The sequence below is a fragment of the Panthera onca genome, chromosome E2, assembly GCF_046562875.1.
Source record: "Panthera onca isolate mPanOnc1 chromosome E2, mPanOnc1 haplotype 2, whole genome shotgun sequence".
NCBI lineage: Eukaryota > Metazoa > Chordata > Mammalia > Carnivora > Felidae > Panthera > Panthera onca.
In genome coordinates, this window is record NC_138353.1 from 5,039,475 (window position 1) to 5,060,945 (window position 21,471).

Genomic DNA, 21,471 nt, shown 5'->3' on the forward strand with positions numbered 1-21,471 from the left:
CCCAGCCCCTTCCTCTGGGTGGGCTTGCAATGTTGAAGGCCTTAACCTACTTCAGCCTCTTCTGCCTGGGAAAACAATAAAGCTCTTATTCCTCTTTTGCCCAAACTCTGTCTTCACATTATATTTTAGCTCTGAAGAACAGAGGTCAGTTTTCAACAACAGGATGAATGTGTACGAGAAGGAAACATTTTCCTTCATCTGTGCTCTATTCTTTGGCCAGTCTAACGATTAAACTGACATCAGGCAGGTTCAAAAGAGAAAAAAAAGAATTTCTTGATGATGGGAACCTCAAAGATTTGAGGCTCAAAGACAGGCAATCGATGCTTATATGCCATTTGGAATGAAGGAGAAGGGGGTGGGGCTTTACAACTCAAGGAGGAACTATATCTACATGCAATGAAAAAGGAAAGAGCAAATGTTTATCAAACATGTTTGCACTGCCACGCAGATAACTCTTTATAAATGGTTCATCGCTGGGGACACCTGAATGGCTCGGTCAGTTAAGTGTCCCTCCTTGGCTTAGGTCATGAACTAGCAGTTGGTTAGTTTGAGCCCCACATCGGGCTCTCTGCTGTCAGCACAGAGCCCACTTCAGATCCTCTGTCTCCCTATCTGCTCCAACCCTGGTCATTCTCTCTCTGTGTCTCTGGAATAAATCAATAAACTATAAAAAAATAAAATAAAAATTAAATGTTCATCTCTGCTATTAACTCCTTCCTAGTAGAGGTCCCTCATCTAATTTATTCTTGGTATATGTATCAGCCTCCGGAAAGAAGGACATTTTTCCATTGCCAGCAACTTAGAGGTTGCTAGAGGATATTTTGTTAAGTTAAATAAACCACATACAGAAAAATATATACTGTATGAAATCACATACACGCAAATCTTAAAAATTGTAATGCCTGAAGTTCCAAAATCTCCCACAAAAGACCACCAGAGTTGTAAGTCAAAGCCAAGCGGCAAGGGTCGTTTATTGCAGGTTCGAACCTGGTCCTCTGCGCACTCGTCGCCGGTGACACAAGAGGCCACGATTAGGGTTGGTATAGCGTTTTTATAGACAGAGACAAATAGCACAGGGGAGGTTTTTACTTGTGGCGAGAGGAAGAAAGGGGGAAGGGGGTAGGTGAGGAATGTGCTAAGCAAGCAGGTTTACAGAAGCGAGAAATGCCGGTTAGTTTGTATACAATCACTCATTCCATTACATATCAGACTACATTTAGGAAGTTTTACAGCCCATTCTACAGTGGGTTACAATCAGGAAAGGTCTCACAATGCTCATAGCAAACAGCAAGCAAAACAAACTTCTCAGCAATTGTATTTCTTATCAAACATCCATAATAAGCAGAAAAGAGAACCTAGCTTTAAACTAAGGCAGGGCTGTCATTTGGATTCAAAGCTGTTCCTTTCAAAATGGCAAAATTATTAAAGATTAGCAAGTTTGTTGCCAGGGGCTGAGGATGGGGGAAATGTTTAGATGTTGGTCAAGTGGCAAAAAGCACTACTAATGCAGGATGTGTGAGCAGTGAATGTTTACACCTCGGTGAGTGTGCTTAATACTAGTGTGTTGTACCCTTGAGATTTGCTAAGAGAGGCTATCGGAAGTGTTCTCAAGACACACGCATACACACACACATATTAACAATGGGAGATGAGGGACATGTTTATTGGATAGATGGTAGTAATGACTTTGTAAGCAGGACCCAAGGGTACAGGAGCACCTGGTTCCAGTGGCCCCAGACAGACCCAGTTCTGCCACTCATGGCTGACCAAATCCAAGGGCAAGACAGAGGACTTTTGCTGCCTCAATTTTGACCTCAAACTTGCTCACTGGGTTCCTTCCAGCTTGTCTCCTGGCTCAGGAGGAAGACCCTGAGGACAAAGTATCCCTCAGGGGAACTGGAACTACCCCGCATGCCTCAAAGACTGCCCTGAGCCAGAAAGACCCCACCCTAGACTGACTCCTAGATGACAGACTTCACTGTCTACCTGCAGGTCCTGACTCCTTTTGCCCCTCCACCCACCTCTCCCCTTTTCCCTTCCATAAACCTGGAAGTGTATCCAGCACTTTGGAGACAGTCCTTGAGACGTTATTCAGCCATCTTTGCAGTGTCAGCCTCCCTGAAATAACTTCCTCTCGTGTTTCGCCACCTCTCATCTCTCTGCCTTTGGATTTTGTCAGTGGTAAGTGGCCAAACCCGGTCTGTGTGGGACCCCCGGAGTCGGCAAGAACACCGGCGAGATGAATGGTGATAAAACAAGAAGGAGATTTTCTTCACGGAGGCCAACACTGAGAAGAGAGGTGACCAACATCTCAAACACTGTCCCCAACCTGCTGAAAATCCTTCCAGGTTTATATAAAGAAAATGAAGGACGAAGGGTGGTGTACATGCAGGTGGTGAAGGTCAGGCCAATCACTGCATTGCTGTGAGGCATGTGGGGTCTTGCTGGCTCAGGGCAGTGCCTGTTGCTGGAGGGGGTAGTTTCCTTTCCCATCCTGGGATGCTTTGCCTGCTGGGGCTTCTTCCTGAGCTAAATGCTGACCTGGAAAGAAGAATGGAATCAGCTAGAAAGTACAGACGAAGGTCAAAAGAGAGACAGTTGAAGGCACTGCTGGGCCCTCTTTCCATTTCACAAAGTCTATGTATATTTACTTTTTAACACTTGACTGACCTCTAGATGTTCAGAAATGGAAAACAGGGTGATGAATGGGTTGGCTCCTGAAACTCCCATGGAGCAAGAATGTCCTATCCCCTTTTGGGGGTGCCAGAATTCCTGTCTCTTTCCAGTTGTTCAGGCTGAACTAAGAAGTTGACATGAGACTGGGTGGCTCAGTTGGTTGAGCATCTCTTGGTTTTGTTTGTGAGATCAGGGATTGTGAGAGCAAGCCCCACATCAGGCTCTGCTCTGACAGCGCAGAGCCTGTTTGGGATTCTCTTTGTCCCTCTCTCTCTCTCTGCCCCTCCCTGGTTCTCACTTGCTCTCTCTCTCTCTCAGTCTCCCATTCTCTCTCTCTCAAAATCAATAAACTAACATTTTTAAGAAAATCGAGACTGGCAAAGACTATCCTTGTAACCTGTTTCTTTTCAAAAGAATCAATTGACATCGAAGCTCAATATAGACCAAGTGAACTTCAGCACATCTATTTCAGTGCCTCAGCCTGGAATGTCTATTCATTATTGACTACCTACAAGCATTCTTTTTATATGTATCAGCTGACTCATCTGCCTGCATTTTCTTCTGTCCCAGGCAGTTCACTATTACACTTATGACTGAAAACACTTAAATATGCTAATGGATTTCCTTGAGCATTTCATCTATCAAGACATCAACATTTCTCCTAGGACACAAGGCACAATGTTCAACACTTGGTCTCGAATGCCTGCATTCCCTAAAACCTAGCTTTCCCTACACCTTCACCTGTGGTCAATCACATTAAAGTTCAGAAACAGTTTCCCTTACCCCTATTTCTTGAAGGACCTTTGAACTGTCTTTGTGCAACAGTCTTCAAACTTCATGCGCAGATAAATGTTGCACAACTATAATCTCTCATATTGAAAGATACACATTCAAAGATAATTTAAAGTATTTCTTCAATATTACAGGACAAACTGTTATATTACTGATGAGATTCTGGCCTGATTGCTGGGGCCATTAACAACATATTTGAACAGCTATTTATATGATAATTATAAAAGGGTTCATTTTATGCCTGTAATTTATTATTTATTACTAGAATAGATATATTTTGGTTAGCTTATTAACTAATTTATTTTGTGTCTGTGTATGTGAGAAAGAGAGCACAAGAAGGGGAGGAGGCAGGGAAGGGAAGACAGAATCCCATGCCTTTAGCACACAGCCTGATGTGGGGCTGGAACTCAAACCATGAAAACAGGACCTTAGCCAAGATCAAGAGTCCGAGGCTTAACTGACTTGTGCCACTCAAGCGTCCCTAGAATAGATTACTTTAGTCACAATTTTACTTACAAGGTCACTGATGTGTAATTGACCTTAACACTCTTGGAGGCATGAATATATAAATGGTTGACAGGAAGAACAACAGACTACATTTTTCTCATGAGATGGGAGGTTTTGTAATTTCTCCAGGCTACAGAGAAGAACGTGAACACGTAGTGATTGTCACTCAGGATAAATGTCCTGACAGTTGGGAAAAATACCTTGATTAAGCCCCAGTTTTTACTTCCTTCCAGGTGGCCTACTGAAAAACAGAAAAATTGTAATGATGGAACAGGGTATAGAAAGTTGCAAAGATGCTCCCTAGGACAAGGATATTTGGGGTAGCTGTTATCTCAGGACACTACCTACTTGGGATTACTTCCTATCAATAGGTTGGCTCCTCAGCTTGTGCATGCACAAAGCATGAAAACCATAAATGAGTCATAAACACAAAATATATGAGGTATAAGGATCATCATCTAGTATAGATGATGTGCAAGCCTGCAAAAAAAAAAAAAAAGTCTTAAGAAATGTAGAAAGAGTTAAATCATACAAATATCTTACTTTGGCCACCGTGGATTGAAACTAAGTTGTTGCTTTTAATGTTTATTTATTTGAGGGAGATTGTGAGCAAGTGTGAATGGGGGAGTAGCAGAGAAAGGAAGAGAGGCTCCATGCTCACTTTGGAGCCCCATGTGGGGCTTGAGCCATGCCCATGAGACCAAGACCTGAGAAAAATCAAGAGTTAGACCCTCCACCAACTGAGGCACCCAAGCACCTCTAATTCCATTTTTAGTTATTTTAAAACCTCATACTGTTCTCCTGAATGGCTGATGCACCACTTTGTTTTCCCACCTACAGTGCAACAGGGTTCCCCTTCTCTTCATCCTCACCAACACCCATGGTTTCTTGTGTTGTTAATTTTACCCATTTTGGCAGGTGGGAAGTGGTATCTCGTCCGTGCTTTGATTTGTGTTGCCATGATGATGAGGGATGTTGATCATCTTTACATGTGTCTGTTAGCATTCTGGCTATCTTCTCTCAAAAAGTGTCTATTCATGTCTTTTGCCCATTTCTTATCTGGGTTGCTTGATTTGTGGGTGTTGACTTTGAGAAGCTTGTATAGATTTAGACTTTTCATTCAAGTCTCAATTACTGTGTCATCCCCCTCTTTTCAAATAATTGGGTAAGGTTTGTCCTGTTTTAGTAAAGCATATGCACTTTCAACTGTAAGAGAGAAGTTTGGAATCAAACTTCAGAAATGAACAAACAGTCCCAGAGAGTCTCAGAATTGGTACTTAGTTTCAGGTTTTTGATTCCCAGGATGTCTTGAAATCTAGTCCTTGTTCTCACAGCAGGTGACTTAAATATCTAAGCTGGTTTTGAGCAAACTGCAATTTTTCTTTGGGCACCTGATGTCTCTTTAAAGCCACAAGTTTTCACAGGTGTGTGCTGGTGTCATGCAAAGAACCTTGAGAAGGGGAGCAGAGAATGAAATTATGTCATACTATAACAAAAGAGAGCCTGCAGAAAACTTACTGTCATGTAGTATAACATTTAAGTTTGTCACATATAGAATGGACCCTCTGTGGAACCCTGAGGTGTTACTCAACAGGTGTATTGCCATTCCTTCCAACTGAAGGTAAACAGTACTGGCTATCCTTATCAACTGGACTATTTTGAAAAGGACTGCATGGGTGTTTCAGGGAACAATGAGTTTTCAGTGGGAATCGACATCACTAGTGGATGAACGTTGGGAACAAAAGATAAAGACAGATAGCAATGTTATTTTTGCTCAGGGGTCCTAATCAAACTTCCATCCTCAGCCTTTGGGTTTTCTCTCAGGTACAATAGGGGTCATACAGGGACCAGTATCCCCTTCTCTTGCTAGGACTCTCCTTCCCAGGAACCTCCTATCCCCTGGAACCTCCACCCCATGCTCTCCAGCCCCTGCCCCCCATGGCTGCCATGGTCCAAAGTCCTGGCCTTCGATGCAGCTGTGGCCCAAGATGGCTTCAGCATGACCATTGATCTAGGGCCTAAGCCTTGTGTTCCTCTATTATGTGCTTGCTTCCCTGTTGGGTTTCCTTATTTATGGGGCAATGATTAACTCAGGGCAGAGATTTTGACGGATCTCTTTGAAGCTTGATGAGTGATGCACTGTCGAGTGTGCCAGTATCAGTTGAACATTTTCCTCACAAGAAGGTTGGTAGCTCATCGAATAGGACTGATCATTTGATCAGTACCACTAACCTCAGCTAAAGTGCCATGAGAGACAGAGCATAGAAAACACGTTGAAATGTCATTTATTTCCTCTTGTTTTCAAATGTGGTTACTACTGTCAAAATCTAGATATTTTCCCCTTTGCGGGAAAAAGAATTTCTGCATGACATTTTTCAAAGAAATCTCAGTCCAGTAAATGAATTGGGGCAGGTAAACTAAGGAGAAATGGGTGTGTAATGCTCAAAAGGCCTAGACACAAAGGAATAAATTCATAGACAGGGACCCATTGTTATTTATGGGAGACCGATATTTTTCGAACTGTTTTAGCTCTCTGAGGCAGGGGCTGCTGGTAGCACTGGGTTTGAGCACTAAAAGTGTAGGTCAGCTGTAAGGACAGAAACAGTTTTATTCCCAGTGCAGAGAGTAGTTTCTCCAAGCCAGTTGACAGGGAGGACTAGGAAGATGCCTGTGGTTCCTTGGAGCCCTGTCATTGGGAATTAGGGAGACATGGAAAAGGTCGGCTAAAGAGCTGAAGGTGTGTTTGGCTCTTAAATTTATAAGTCTCTTTTTTCCAATGTCCAGAGACTCTGATCACTGGAGAAGAAATGTGTTTAAACCTGGATAATAACCATAGCCTTCCTTACTTCCCTAAATGGTTCCCAAAGGGATCCCGTGTGGAGTTTCAAAACCGACCCTTGTTGTTGCCCCCTCTCCTCAGATTCTGTCAATTTGTGTGGATTGAAACAACAGTGTTGGCTTAATTAAGTGCTCCAGGTGATTCTCCCTGAGGCCAGAGTCAGTTGGCAAGGCTTCCCATTAATTCATGAGATTTGAGTGCAGGCTTTTGCTCAAGGAGAGGTAACTCCTCTACGTGTGTGTGGGAGGATTAAGTCCACCCAGCACACTGTTCCTATGCTGTAGCAGAATTTGCAGGTGCCTGTGGGAGTGGAAGCCACTGAAAGTATAGAAGAAAAACTCAGAATTGGGCTCCAAGTACATAGACTCCGTTTCTGAAAAGCTCCTGACACAAAAAACTAGGAAGTTTTGTCCTTCTGCATTCCAAAGTCCCGCCTGCCAGTGAGCATTTTTCTTTTGAAGACGTTCTGTTGGTGCCTTTAAGGGCATTTTCTCCTGATGCATGTGTGATTTGTCCACAAATACCTTCTGAGAAAGAAATCTAGAGGACAAGGGGAAAGAAGAAGAAATGGCCAGCTCTCAGGTAAGTCTGGTGTTCCAGGTCGAAGTCCGTGTCATCTTTTCCCCCTAAAATTCCATGCATTTATAAATTGCAAATGTTGGTTTCTCTGTGTGTGGTGTTTCTGCCTTATGTTTTCACCAAAGCTTTACAACCTTCTCAGGAACGATACTCAAGGTTGGGTCTTTAGAACTCTTCTCCCCTATATGCAGGAATCTATGCTCTCCAACCAGGCTTTCACTAGGACGTCAACACTTGTCACTTTGAGGTAAAGTCCTGCAAGTATTGCAAACATTCCCTTTAGGACAGATCCAAAGGGGAAGGTGTTGAGTCCAAGATTCCAGTTGCTGATGGGGTCTGGTGGTGGGATTTCAGTCAAGGAGAACCGTTCCCCTTTAGGTCCCCCATTTAGTACCTCTCTGTAGAGCAGGATGAAGAAAATGAAAAATACAAGGCCCCCAGTATCTTAGGAGTCCTCTTAAGCATATGGGAATCCTTCTGGAGACCTCCCTTTTGCCTTTCCCTCCCCTGGCTGCATAGTCACTCTTCACAACCCCACTGTGGATCTTGGTGCCCACAGGTCCTCTTTTTGTGTTATAATAAAACGAACTTTTTGCACCAAAAAATAAATGCAAAAAAACAGAGAATGGATATGAGGCCTGAATAACTTGGAAAGTTAAAAAAGCAGGGGGAGAGCAGTCTTGGTTTGTAAAATGTGAAAAAGATACTCTGTTTAAAATATACTAGACATTACAGGACAGGGAAACAGCCGTCTAAATGTGGTGTTTCTCCCATTTAGATGGGGCTCCCAAATATGGGGCAATGATCCTGTGGAAGCTGAGGGCATGAGTGGTGAAAAGAATTCACCTGTGGCAGAATAAGATTTATGAATACACCTCAAGGGAGTGGTGGGCAGGACAGCAGAGGAGAGGCTCTTGCCTTGAGGCAGTGACTTCGGGCTGATTTTGCAGGGGGAAGATGAGTATGTATGGTGACTTATGGAATTTGCCCTCATGTGGTAATTCTGCCTGGTTGTAAGTATCCATTTGTTAGTTAGGGCCTATAGATATTTTAAGGCAGGTCACCTGCTGGGCCTGCCTCTCTTCAGCCAGGTGGGCCCTGTGGACTCCTCTACAATCCATTGCTTGAAACCGTTTGCCTCAAAGCAGCCTCTACTGAAAGTATATGTGATTGAAGTTTGTATAAATACACTGTATTCTCTCATAATTAGACTGATAATCTGATTTAACAGAACACACCAGTGATCATGTATCCTTTGGTGTTTCTTAGGCACTGATAGCAGTTTGTTTCCTTACAGTTGTTGTTCACTTCTTTAACTGTCCTGGTTCTCTATTCCAGATTTCTCCCCTATAACGTTCATCTTTTCCCCCCATCTTTCCTAAAGATCTTAGATTTTCTGAGCGATGTGCAGAAACCATCACATTTCAACTGGAAACTTCTTTCTTCTGAGTTTCTCTTTGCTTGTAGCTTCTGATGATAACTAAGGCAAAAGAAATGTAGCTTCAATTAAATTTCCTTATAACTTTCAGCCCATTGATAAAGGATGTCATACTCTGCCTGTCTCAAGAATTGAATTAAAAAAAAAAAAAACATGAAGGCACAATAGCAGCTATGATTTCCTTCAGGAAGGGCATGTTCTGCCTGTCTCAGGTGTCTATCATTGGGCTGCAAGGTGCAAGGAAGTTTTATTTAAGCTACGTGTCTCTTGACCTTGTATCATTCATCATTTTCCTCCTTTAACACCTTTGACCCTTACATCTTTAAGGTTGTTAAAGTGGAAGGTCTCCTCTTCCGTAGCTTCTTCCTGATGAATAAGGGCATAGAGATGTTCCTACCTATGAGGGAAGATTGGTCAGTTGAGAATTTTAGTAGGAGTTAGGAAAGGCTAAGGCAGCTGTCTTTAGAGTTGATAACATGTGGGAGTTTCCTTGAGGAGAAAGAATCATCTGTCCCCTTGATGTTCTGCCACTGAGTGTCATCACCAGGTGGAGAGAAAAAGGAGAAAACAGCAAAACATGATAGAATAACAAAAAGAAAAAAAGCCCTAATAAATTTTTATTTTACTCCACACTCTGGTCACAGAAATACCCTTTTATTTACTGCTTTATATGTTGAGAAAATGAAAACAATAATCACATAATTGATGTATTTGTGTGTCTTAAAATCCTCCAAGATAATAGAGTCATAGATAGAAAGTGCAGCAGCTGGGGTTGTCACACAAAGGAAAATTGATTTGCAGCCGATAAGAAGATCAGAGGGAATAACTTCCAAAGGAGACTCTCAGATCAAGGGTGTGTGTGTGTGTGATGATTTCCTCTTATTTTAGATTTGGGTGGATAATGAGGAAGTGGAACCTGGTCATTTTATGTAGAACTGGACATAATGTCACACATGTGACTTAAGAGAACACTTCTATGCATACTTTGTGTTATGTAGGTGAGGTTTGTGTTCTTCCTTGGGTGGAGATTTTGGTATTACAAGAGGTTAAGATAGCTGTCCTCACTCCATGTGTTAACTCCATCATCCATATACATAAATATGAGTTGGGTTAAGCTCAAAGTGGCCTGCCCAAGCTCTTTCTTAGGACAGTCATTATATTTTGTTGAATGTTTTCTGTTTCCATGACAGGAGACTGTGTCCACAGGGTGTTTTGCCAGAAATAAAAGTTAAAATAGAAAAAAGAGGTTAAGTAAAATGAGGAATATGGTCAGTGGGTACATGCAGGTAAGTGGTGAAAGTCAGTTCTTGTAGTCTATCTGGTGACAATAATTCCCTCTTTCATCTTAGGTACCATTATGAACTATGCCAATGGCCACTTCTTTGTAACTGTGGTATTTATTGCAGGGACTGCTGACCTTCAGGGATGTGGCAATAGAATTCTCTCAGGAGGAGTGGGGATGCCTGAATCACAGTCAGAGGGAACTGTACATGGGTGTGATGTTAGACACCTATGGACACCTCCTTTTCTTGGGTAAGGGTAACACCTTCTAGATTTCCCACACCACCCTCAGAGTTTTGTTCCTTCCTTTGACAACTCTCTCTTGGAAGCTTCCTCTTTGCATGACTGAAATTGAGATTCCTGCAGTAAGAGAAGGAGGTAAGGATTTGTAGATGTAGAGAAATATCTTCATGATGTTTCCTTTTCAGCTTTAGTCTCCCCTTTTTTTCACCATTTCTGAAGATTAATGTCAATTCTAAACATTGAGTGGCATAAGATGGTATTGCCCAAATTTTAAACTCCAATTTTTATCCCTTATTGTATTGGTAGTACTTGGAATGCAGGTCATGATGTGAATATTTGAAACTCCTCCTGCATGTTCTAAAGGGGCTTTTTCTTGTGCAGCTCTGTTTGGGAAATCATTTTTTTTAGAATTCTCCTTTGTCCCTTCTTGTTTGCTGAGTACAATACTGGGTTGAAAGATAGAATCTCCAGCGATAATTATATTCCTTCTTTCTGATAAACAGGTCTTGTTGTGTCAAAAACAGACCTGGTCATTGTTTTGGAACAAGAGAAGGAGCTGTGGGGTGTGAAGAGAAAGGAGACAGTAGCCTTACACCCAGGTAGGTGGAAGTGAAGCAGATGACACAAGTGAGGTCCAAATGTGAAGGAGGAAGATGGGTCTTAAAATGTTGTTCAGGTAGCTCTCCTTGAATGGAAATTCATTTACAAAGCCAAGTTTTATGTCTTTCCCTCTCCCAGAGGGACATCTGCTGTCTAACACATCATGCTCTTTGATTCTCCAAGGACTGTCCTTCAGCTCCATTGAAGGTCCACCACATCCACGGTGAGGGCCTCCATAATCTGAGAGCTTCTCCATTGCTGTAAGAGCCCTAGAGTAAGGAGATTGAGCCATATGTCAGGCTATGAGCTGAGAATGGAGCCTGCTTGAGATTCTCTCTCCCTCTCCTCCTGCCCTTCCCCAGCTCTGTCTCTCAAAATAATAATAATAATAATAATAATAATAATAATAATAATAATAACTAATAATAATAATACTCTACCTGTGTATCAAGTTTAGATTTTTTTTTTATCTTTAATTGGGTGTCATACCCAGGACATGCTTTGGTACCATTCTCATTAACTTTTGTGTCTTCTATAATATTTTCTTTGTGGTTTACATAAAGGTTACTTAAAACATCTTAAAGATATAAAAACCCATTTTAAACTGATAATTGCATACAAAATTATTCTACTTATAAGCTCCATCCCTGCACCCACCTTAAGTTACTGATATCACAAATTCTATCTTTTAATATGTAATTTATTACCTAGATTTATGATTTTTGTACTTCTTTAAGATTTGTTTATTTATTTATATAGGGAGAATGAGCAGGGAAGGGGCAGAGAGCAAGGGGGTCAAAGGATTGGAAGCAGGCTCTGTGCTGTAAGCATGGAGCCTGATGTGGGGCTCAGACTCTTGAACTGTAAGATCATGACCTGAGCTGAAGTCTGATGCTTAATCCACTGAGACACCCAGGTGTCCCTGATATTTTATACTCCTACTGAAAAATAAATACTGTAGCAGAAATTAAAGTGACTTGTGCTACCTCATTACAACATGACAGGTTTCCATAATTGTGCATTTAAAAAAAAATTCTTAATGTGTTTTTATTATTGAGAGAGAGAGTAAGAGAGCGCAAATGTGGAGAGGCAGAGAGAGTCAGAGACACAGAATCTGAAACCGACCCCAGGCTCGGACTGTCAGCACAGAGCCTGATGGGGGGTAGAACTCATGGGCCTTGAGATCATGATCTGAGCCAAAGTCAGTCACTTAACCAACTGAGTCACCACCCAACTGAGTGGGCCAACTGAGTGGCCCAATTGTGTAAATTTTTATATTTAGCAGAGAGTTTTATGTTCTCATGTGGTTTCAGTTACTATTTACAATCCTATTATTTCAACCAGAAGGACCTCCTTTAATATTTCTTGTAGGACAGGTCTACTTGTAAACTTAGAGGGGTTTTTATTGGGAAAGTCTCTATTTCTACATTCGTGGAAAACGGTTTTGCCAGGTAGGGTATTCTTAATGGATGTGTCTTGACCTTTCAATACTTGAATACATTGGCCCACGTACTGCCTCCATAAGGTCTACTGAGAACCCCAATACTAGTCTTACAGGAGCTCTCTTGTAAGAGATGAGTGGCTTTTTCCATGCTGGTTCAAATTTCTCTTTTCACTTGTGAGTTTTGATAGGTTAAGTATAAGATGTCACTGTGTTCATGTCTTGACATTTATCCTGCTGTGAATTGACTGAGCTTGTATCATTTGTCTCTTCTTTCCACATACAGACTTGACTTCTTGATGTCAATGCTCTGCCCCTTTCCCTCCCCTCTCTTCAGGAGTTCCCTTAATGTACATATTGAATTACCAGTTGGTGTTGCATGAGTCCCTAGACTCTGTCCTTTGATTCTTCGTAGATAGTTTAATACAAGAGTACTTTAGGTTGTCTGATTCTTTTTTCTGCTTGATCAAGTCTGTCACTGACCCCTTAGTGTATTTTTAAATTCAGTAATTATACTTTTTGTCTCCCAATTTCTTGTTAACTGTTGGTTATAATTTGTTTCCTTGGGTTTACATTTTGGTCATGAATAGTTTTCCTGGTATATTTTAGTTACATATCTATTTTTCTTCTTCCTCCATAAGCATCTTTATGATGGTTATTTTTAATTCTTTTCAAGCAATTAATACTACTTTATTAATTTAATACCAGTTTTGGAGATATATTTTGTTGCTCTAGTTGGAACACAATTTCCTATTTCTTTGTATCCCTTTATATCTTTGGTTGATATTTGTGAATTTAAAAAAAAAAAAAACAAGCAAACAAAAAACCCTACCAAAGGTAAAACAAAACAAAACAAACAAACAAAAAAACCTACAGCCTCTGGGCTCAGGATTATGGACTTTTGTTGTACAGAAGAACACAAATTATAGTAATTCTGGGGACAGTGACACATTCTGGGCATTTGTCATGTCTGAATTTCTGTAACTGCAAAGTTTAAAAAATGTAGTTACTCTTTAGAGCTCGTGATACCTTCCTCTCTCTGTCTTCAGCTCTGTAGTCTCTCCAGTGTTTGAACAAATGCTCACCTTTTGTCTGAGCAGCCGCCACAGTGTATCCAGAGGATGCTCTCATTTCTTCTGTTTTCCATGCCGTGCATGACAGAAACAAGTCCCTCAAGACAACAAAGAAACCAGATCGTTGAACATACATTTGTTTCTCTCCTCAACAGAAGGAAGACTTTTCTCACAGTGTTGCCATGGAGTGTCAGGAAGGGTGAGCAGCTGTTGTAGGCAACTGTCCTACACGTTCTTTGTTTTTTCAATGTGGATCTTCTTTTACACTTGTCTGGATGTGCTGTGTTCTGCTAACTGGCTTCTGGAGCACTCAAGAAGGTTCTTTGGTCTATATTTTGTCTTCATGAAAGAGTAAAGTCCTGTTGCCTACTATTTCTCTATTCTGCTGATGTCCTATCATGGGTATTAATTTTGCATATTAGCCTTTTTACATATATGCCTGTCAGTGTAGTAACTGCAGTGACTTCTTTTGTATCTTTTAGTTGTATCTTTCTGTAACACCCTAGGCTTGTTGGCACCGGGAGACTCTCCTGTACCAAAAGAGAGTCATTTGGTACAGTGATATGGGAAGAAGTAGAAGCTGTGTCTCTGAGTATTTCTACTTAAGAAAATGACGAGGAAGATGAAGGGGGTATAAGAAATGCAGAAAGTATATTATACTGGATGTAACCAAAAAGAGACAATTACTTGTAATGAAATCCTACTGCTAGAAGATATCAACTATAGAAAACATTTGGGGGAAAACCCCTCCTTAAGTCAGTTATATTTGCAGAACAATGTCTTTGAAGTAAAATCCAAAAATCCATTTTTAAACCTAAACATTCTCTGGAAGGACATTTGGAAATGCAGGAAAATCACCTCGTCCATACCAGAAGTAATTGCTGAAAGCACTTCAAATATAAAACTGGATTAATTCTGCAAATTTGGCATTTGAAAAGGAAGGTAAAAATTCTAAATACAATTGATTTGAGAAGTCCTGTTTAGAGAGTTCATTATTCTTCCACCAACGCATAATTCCCCCTGTTTCAAAGTCTCTAATTTTGATAAACACGGGGGTGGGGGGTGGAGATTATCCAAACATCAGTGTTCAATAGCTATCATATAATACTAAATTTGGAGCAAGCATTTATGTGCTGTGTTCTTAGGAAGGCCTTTAGTGAGGACGCTATCATTTGGATTACTGAGGTGTTAATAATGCAGATAGAATTTACAAAGGCAATGAATGTGGGAAAAATATGAATCGAGGGTCAAGTCCTAATAAACATCAGAGAACTCCATCTCCAGAGAACCAGTGTGAAAGTAAAAGCTATGGAAAAGTCTTCTATGAAAGCTCAAATCTTATCGTACATTATATCCTTACTGTAGAGAAGACTAGCAAATATAACACCTCTGGGACAGTTTTTTTTTTTTTTTTTAATTAAAAAAAATTAATTGTATTTTTTTAATTCACATCCAAATTAGTTAGCCTATAGTGCAACCATGATTTCAGGAGTAGATTCCTTAGTGGCTCTTACCCATTTAGCCCACCCCCCCTCTCACAATCCCTCCCATAACCCTCAGTTTGTTCTCCACATTTATGAGTCTCTTTTGTTTTTCCCCCTCCTTGTTTTTATATTATTTTTGTTTCCCTTCCCTTATGTTCATCTGTTTTGTCTCTTAAAGTCCTCATATGAGTGAAGTCATATGATTTTTCTCTTTCTCTGACTAATTTCACTTAGCATAATACCCTCCAGTTCCATCCACGTAGTTGCAAATGACAAGATCTCATTCTTTTTAATTGCCGAGTAATACTCCATTGTATGTATATGTATGGACTCTTTCCATACTTGGGCTATTGTTAATAGTGCTGCTATAACCATTGGGGTGCATGTGTCCCCTCAAAACAGCACACCTGTATCCCTTGGATAAATGCCTAGTAGTGCAATTGCTGGGTCGTAGGGTAGTTCTATTTTTAGTTTTTTGAGGAACCTCCATACTGATTTCCAGACTGGCTGTACCAGTTTACATTCCCACCAGCAATGCAAAAGAGATTCTCTTTCTCTGCATCCTTGCCAACATCTGTTGTTGCCTGAGTTGTTAATGTGAGCCATTCTGACAGCTGTGAGGTGGTATCTCATTGTGGTTTTGATAACTCTGGGACAGCTTTTAACTGTTCTTCAAAATTCACTCAACAGCAGAGATTTCATAATGGGAAGAAATCTAACAAATTTAAACAAGGCAAAGTCTTTACCACTCAAAACTTATCAACCTAAGGAGATACATACTGGGGAGAAGGCTGACTGATGTAGGTATATATGTAGGTGTACACATACACAAAAATAAATAAATGGCAAAGTTGTTAATCACAACTAAAAACCTCCTGAACATCAGAAAAACATACTGAGTGAAACCCTACAAATGTAAAGGATGTGGTGAAGTGTTTAGTTTGTAAGTAAAAGTATTCAACATGAAACATACTGGGGAGATAACTTACAAATACCAAGAATACTGGCAAAGTCTTTACCTGGAACAGAACCTTAAGTAAAGAAAACATACTGGATAGAAACCCTAGAAATGTAATGAATAAGGAAAGACTTTGAATTTTAATACACACATCAGTAAAAACCAGAGTCTTTATAAAGGATAAAAACTTGAAATATGTAGACATTTGGCAATCTAATGAAAAGGCAAATCTAAACAAAACCAGAGAATTCACAGCAGGAAGCAGTAAGTCAATACCACTTTTCAAACATGATTCTAAATCAGAGTGTTTATTACAGAAAAAAATCCAAAGTTAAAATACTGAGATCACTTACATCGGTGTAGGATAAGGGGCACTAACCCCTCTACCATTGAAAATCTCTGTGTATCTTTTGAGTCCCCAGAACTTAAAACCATACCTACTTTTCCATGGAAATAGTCTATTGTTGAGGCTCTGTGCTGACAGCTCAGAGTCTGGAGCCTTCTTCAGATTCTGTGTCTCCCTCTTTCAGCCCCTCCCCTGTCTGTCTCTCTTTGTCCCCTGCTCTGTCTGTCTCTCCTTCAAATATAAACATTAAAAAAAAGTTTTAAGTTAGAGTTTAAGAATTTAAACTTTTAAGTTTTAAGAATTTAACTTTTAAGTTAAATTCTGAATTTAAATGTTTTGCTAATTAGTGTATAGAAAAAATACGGTAGCAACTCATAAAAATCTGAGTAGATCTTCATAATAGCAATTGTTACAAGTCAAGAATATTATTTATGCAGTTAAAATAAAGACATTTTCACAGATATCTGAGACTAGTATAGCTAGTCTTCTATAAAAGGATGTAAGATTATTGTAAATCTACTTTTACTCAATAATTAGCCTTAATTTGGGTAGCATGGAAAGTACAACTCACAGATCATTATATCAGAAGAACAAGAATGGTTCTTGAAAAACCGTAATGTGCATTTTGGCCAAGGTCATACAGTGATTTTGCAGTAGTTTGCTTAGAGTGTATTTGAAATTAATATATACCCATTAATAACCCTGAATGGATTTTACGCTGTGTAATGAAAGAAGTGTTATCCTATACCAACCTTAGCTTACCCCACCTTCATCAAGGTTGCAGGTAAACAGACAGTAACCCAAATTACACTTGACCCTCGTACAGCATGGTTTTGAACTGTGTGGGTCCACTTATAGGCAGATTTATTTATAGTACAGTACTGTAAATATAACTTCTCTTCCTTTTGACTTTTTAAATATTTTCTTGAACTTCCTTTATTATAGGAATACCATATACAGCAACTATAACATATCAAATATGTGTTAACTATTTTTGATAAGGTTTCTTGCCAATAGTAAGCTATTAAAATAACGTGTTGGGGAGTCAAACTTGTACACGGATTTTCAGCTGCATGGGTGGTGGGAACACCAAACACCTGCATTATTCAAGGGGTGCTTTTTAAGCAGTGGGGTGATATCACTAATAATCTCTTTTCCCAGTGGTCTTAAACCTCAAATTATTTGAACTTAATTTTCCCAAAGTTTACATATTATATCTTTTCTTCCTTTTTGTAAGTGCTGGGGCATTAGGTGCTTTTAATAAGGATGATATAGGACTATTACTGAGAGTGTAGCTGGACAATTTCCGGATACTGCTGACTTGGAATCCATAATGTATAACCAGGCTGGCTGCAGGGGGCTTGAACTGACTCTAGCTCCACCTAATAGCAAACACACTAGAGAACAGCCGCACAGTCACAAGCAAATATAAGTTCTTCATAGGAATTCCCCGATCATCATTTGTATAAGAGTTCCCACACTCAGTATATTTACCTTGTGCGTCCCTTAGAGAAGAGCCCCACAGAGTCTGCAATTCTCCCTTCATTTTTATTTGAATTGTGCATTCTAGACTTAGCTCAGGAATTCTGAAGCAGTTCAACCATGTGCCCTAAAAAGGCATCTGCCCCAATCCCTGCCATTCTCTCTGCCTGCACTCAGTCTTGACCTCTCCATGTTACCCTCATGGCATATTGTGTACATTCTCCATTATCTATGAGCAGTAAATTATTTCAATTTGTTGTTGTTGTTGTTTGTTGATCCATGGCTCACAAAATAATACACAGGGGTTCTACTTAACAATTGTTAATTCAACAAAGTCACTACAAATATAAGACATATCTACAGAATTCTCAATCACTAGTCTTATCCTATGTGTTTTTTAGTTTTGTTTTGTTTTTGCTTGTGTGGTTTTGGTGAGCATACAGAACAGAGTTTTATGATTTTGATATGTCCAGAATGCAATATATTATATTAAGCTAAAGATGGATTTTGGAGTGACGGTACTAATTAGGAAGAAGTATGCATGTGTATATGTGTGTATGCAAACCTGTATCTTCAGAAGGAATGGGAATATTAGTTCAAATGAGGATATTTCAAATTTCAAAATTGATGATTTCCTGACAATCAAAAATGTTACAGATTTATAATGGGAATAATTCTCTCTACATTGTTTGTATTAAACTTATATCCCCTAAATCTCTGTGTATCTTGGTTTGAGAATCTCCCCATACAAATCCTGTCTTATCTACCTGGCTATTAGTCATGTAGGGTCTACGCTGTTTTCATGTTCCAATGTTCGTGAACTGTTGCTTATATGACTTGCTCAGGGATTTTAAGATTATTTGCATGAAATGACATGGTGATCAAATGTTAATTTGAATATAGGAGTAATTCTACAGGGAGCATATTCCATGTAGTTTAACCGATACATTTCCTTCCTTCTCAATTGGAGAAGAACACTGAGTAAGATTTCTTTAATGTTCTTTTCCCTTCTTGGAAATGATACCATCCATTTTACTCACTTAAGTAGGACAATTTGATGAGATGAAAACTTGGAGAGTCATGGGTTGCTTTCACATTTATTTCAAGGGAAAAAGACATGGACAGTGCTAAGAATTTAGTAGATGTTCTAAATGTAGGAAGAAAACAATATTCTATTAAGATTGGTGCAGTCCAAGATAAGAAATAAAAAACATCTAGGCTGAAGCATTGGCACAAATTCTTTTTGTGGGGAAAGACATCTGTCCTAGGCTGCATGAGAGACTGAGTTATAGAAGGATAAATTTTACTCATTTTCTTTACAAATCATCTCCAGTTCTTCTGTCTCCTCATCCCCATTCCACTGATGTAGCCATCACAGTGTTTTTCTTTGCTGTGTTAAGGAGAATCTTCCCTTCCCATGTAAGCCCTGTAGGCACTTGTTTATTCTTAGTAGCTTGGAATTTTTAATTTTTTTAAGTTTATTTAATCATCTTGAGAAAGAGAGACAGAGAGACAGAGGGAAAGAGAAAGAATCCCAAGCAGAATCTGCACTGTCAGCACAGAACCTGATGCGGAGCTCAAACTCACAAAATGTGAGATCATGACCTGAGCTGAAGTCCGATGCTAAACTGATGGAACTACCAGGTGCCTCTAGAATTTGTTAATATAATAGGAAATGGTTGGTAATTAGATCATTTGAGTCCATCTCTAATATTTATTTTTTTTTTTTAATTTTTTTTTTTTTTTAACATTTATTTATTTTTGAGACAGAGAGAGACAGAGCATGAACGGGGGAGGGTCAGAGAGAGCGGGAGACACAGAATCAGAAGCAGGCTCCAGGCTCCGAGCTGTCAGCCCAGAGCCCGACGCGGGGCTCGAACTCACGGACCGCGAGATCGTGACCTGAGCCGAAGTCGGCCGCTTAACCGACTGAGCCACCCAGGCGCCCCATCTAATATTTAAATACCATTTTGTCACCACTTCCCTGGAAGAACAGAAAAAACACCATCAATGGACCACAGGATTATTTCAGGCACTTGGTACTGAGACAGTTATGAGGACAGATAAAACATGAGGATAGTATACTTTGAGAGGAAGATAGATCTTACTAAAAGCAAATATGGAGCAGTCCTGAAAGGCAAGGACAGAGTGGGAGGCTCCCTTTGGTCACTGTAAGGTCTTAGGAAACTTCTTGTGACAGAGATGTGGACTTGGGAACCAACATGGTGGTTTTCTGGGATTGAGGGAAGTCAGATCCATTTTTTTAAGATTTAATGAATTCCCCAGTGGTACTAAGGACTAGATGCTGTTGGATGCCATAGGTAACTCTAGTTTGACAGACCCAGATGTATGGGGGTTGATGGAGAGGGGATATTGGATGACTTAAACATTGTGGGCATAGCTTGAAGATGTCATATGACAAAGTTGATGTCGAAGAAGAAAGCTGCTGGACACTAATAGTCAGAACCAGCAAGACCTGTGGGTAGTTCCCGAAAGCACTGACATTGCAGGTATATAAGCCCAACATAGGTCTGACCTGGTGTTGATGGGAGACCTTCCAAGGATCCTGACCCACAGCTGGCAGAAACCTCCCTCACTTCCACTTGGCCCTGTGACAAGTTTTTTTTTTTTTTTTTTTTTCTTTTATTTATTTTTGGAACAGAGAGAGACAGAGCATGAACGGGGGAGGGGCAGAGAGAGAGGGAGACACAGAATCAGAAACAGGCTCCAGGCTCCGAGCCATCAGCCCAGAGCCTGACGCGGGGCTCGAACTCACGGACCGCGAGATCGTGACCTGGCTGAAGTCGGACGCTTAACCGACTGCGCCACCCAGGCGCCCCGACCCTGTGACAAGTTTAATCCTGTCTCTGAACTGTGTGCCGAGCACTGATTAGTCTGGAAGCAGGTCACCAGTCACCAATACTGAGCATATTTCTGCTCTAAACAGCCTACCCAGTTTTTAGGCTAGATGTCCCTATGTTGTTTCATGGCCTAGGCTGTCCTTACACCCATTTGGACCTGAGTGGAAAGAGAATGTCTATCAGTTGTAGAAACCAGTAAAATAAAGTAGGGTAACATGTTCTACTCCCATTTACATTTGTTCAATGGAAGGAGAATTCATTTTCACTACTTGTTATGTTGGGGCATTGAGATTTGCCCAGTGATGTCTAATGTGAATAGTTGCCAATTCAGTTTCTTCTGAGAAGTACTGAAGTGGGGACTACCTATGTCACCATCCTAATGATGTCAATCTGTCAGTTCTCTGTGATGAATGTTTTTATGTCTCATGAGCTAAAAAAGAAAGGTTTCCCTATATACATGTGTTTATATTTGTACATGTATACACACACACACACATATGTATGTGTTATATATATATTTATATTTATATATACACATACACGCACACAGATATATGCATATATACATATATACACATAAGTATATATGTGTGTGTGTATTTATTTATTTATTTATTTATATTTGGGGGGTATATATCTGTGTGTGTGTATGTATAAATATGCATACACACAGATTGCTTGTTATCCATGAAGTAAAATATTGAAATAATGTAACTTAATATTGAAAATAACACTATAATTACAAAATCCTTGTTTGTTAAAAATTATTTTATATGATATATTGCCTTGCTGGTTGTTTGGTTATGACTACATGGTTTTTGTTTGTCTTTTTTGTTTGTTTTTTCAATTTTATCATCCTGTTTTAGGTATA

At 40.0% G+C, this 21,471-nt stretch overlaps 1 protein-coding gene across 1 annotated transcript; it reads left to right on the forward strand.

Moving 5' to 3' along the window:
* Nucleotides 1-10,096: 10,096 nt before the first annotated feature.
* Nucleotides 10,097-10,968, forward strand: LOC132691231 (KRAB domain-containing protein 5-like). Its single transcript, XM_078439211.1, has 3 exons — nt 10,097-10,117; nt 10,238-10,364; nt 10,859-10,968. The coding sequence occupies exons 1-3, from the start codon at nt 10,097-10,099 to the stop codon at nt 10,966-10,968; spliced, it is 258 nt and encodes an 85-aa protein (XP_078295337.1).
* The last annotated feature ends 10,503 nt before the right edge of the window (nt 10,969-21,471 follow it).

Bases quoted from the DNA above. Each gene is read 5' to 3' on its own strand.
- LOC132691231 (XM_078439211.1), top strand. From the start codon at position 10,097: ATGGTCAGTGGGTACATGCAG. The intron at 10,118-10,237 runs GTAAGTGGTGAA...TATTTATTGCAG, and splicing joins TGGTCAGTGGGTACATGCAG to GGACTGCTGACCTTCAGGGA. The intron at 10,365-10,858 runs GTAAGGGTAACA...TCTGATAAACAG, and splicing joins TGGACACCTCCTTTTCTTGG to GTCTTGTTGTGTCAAAAACA.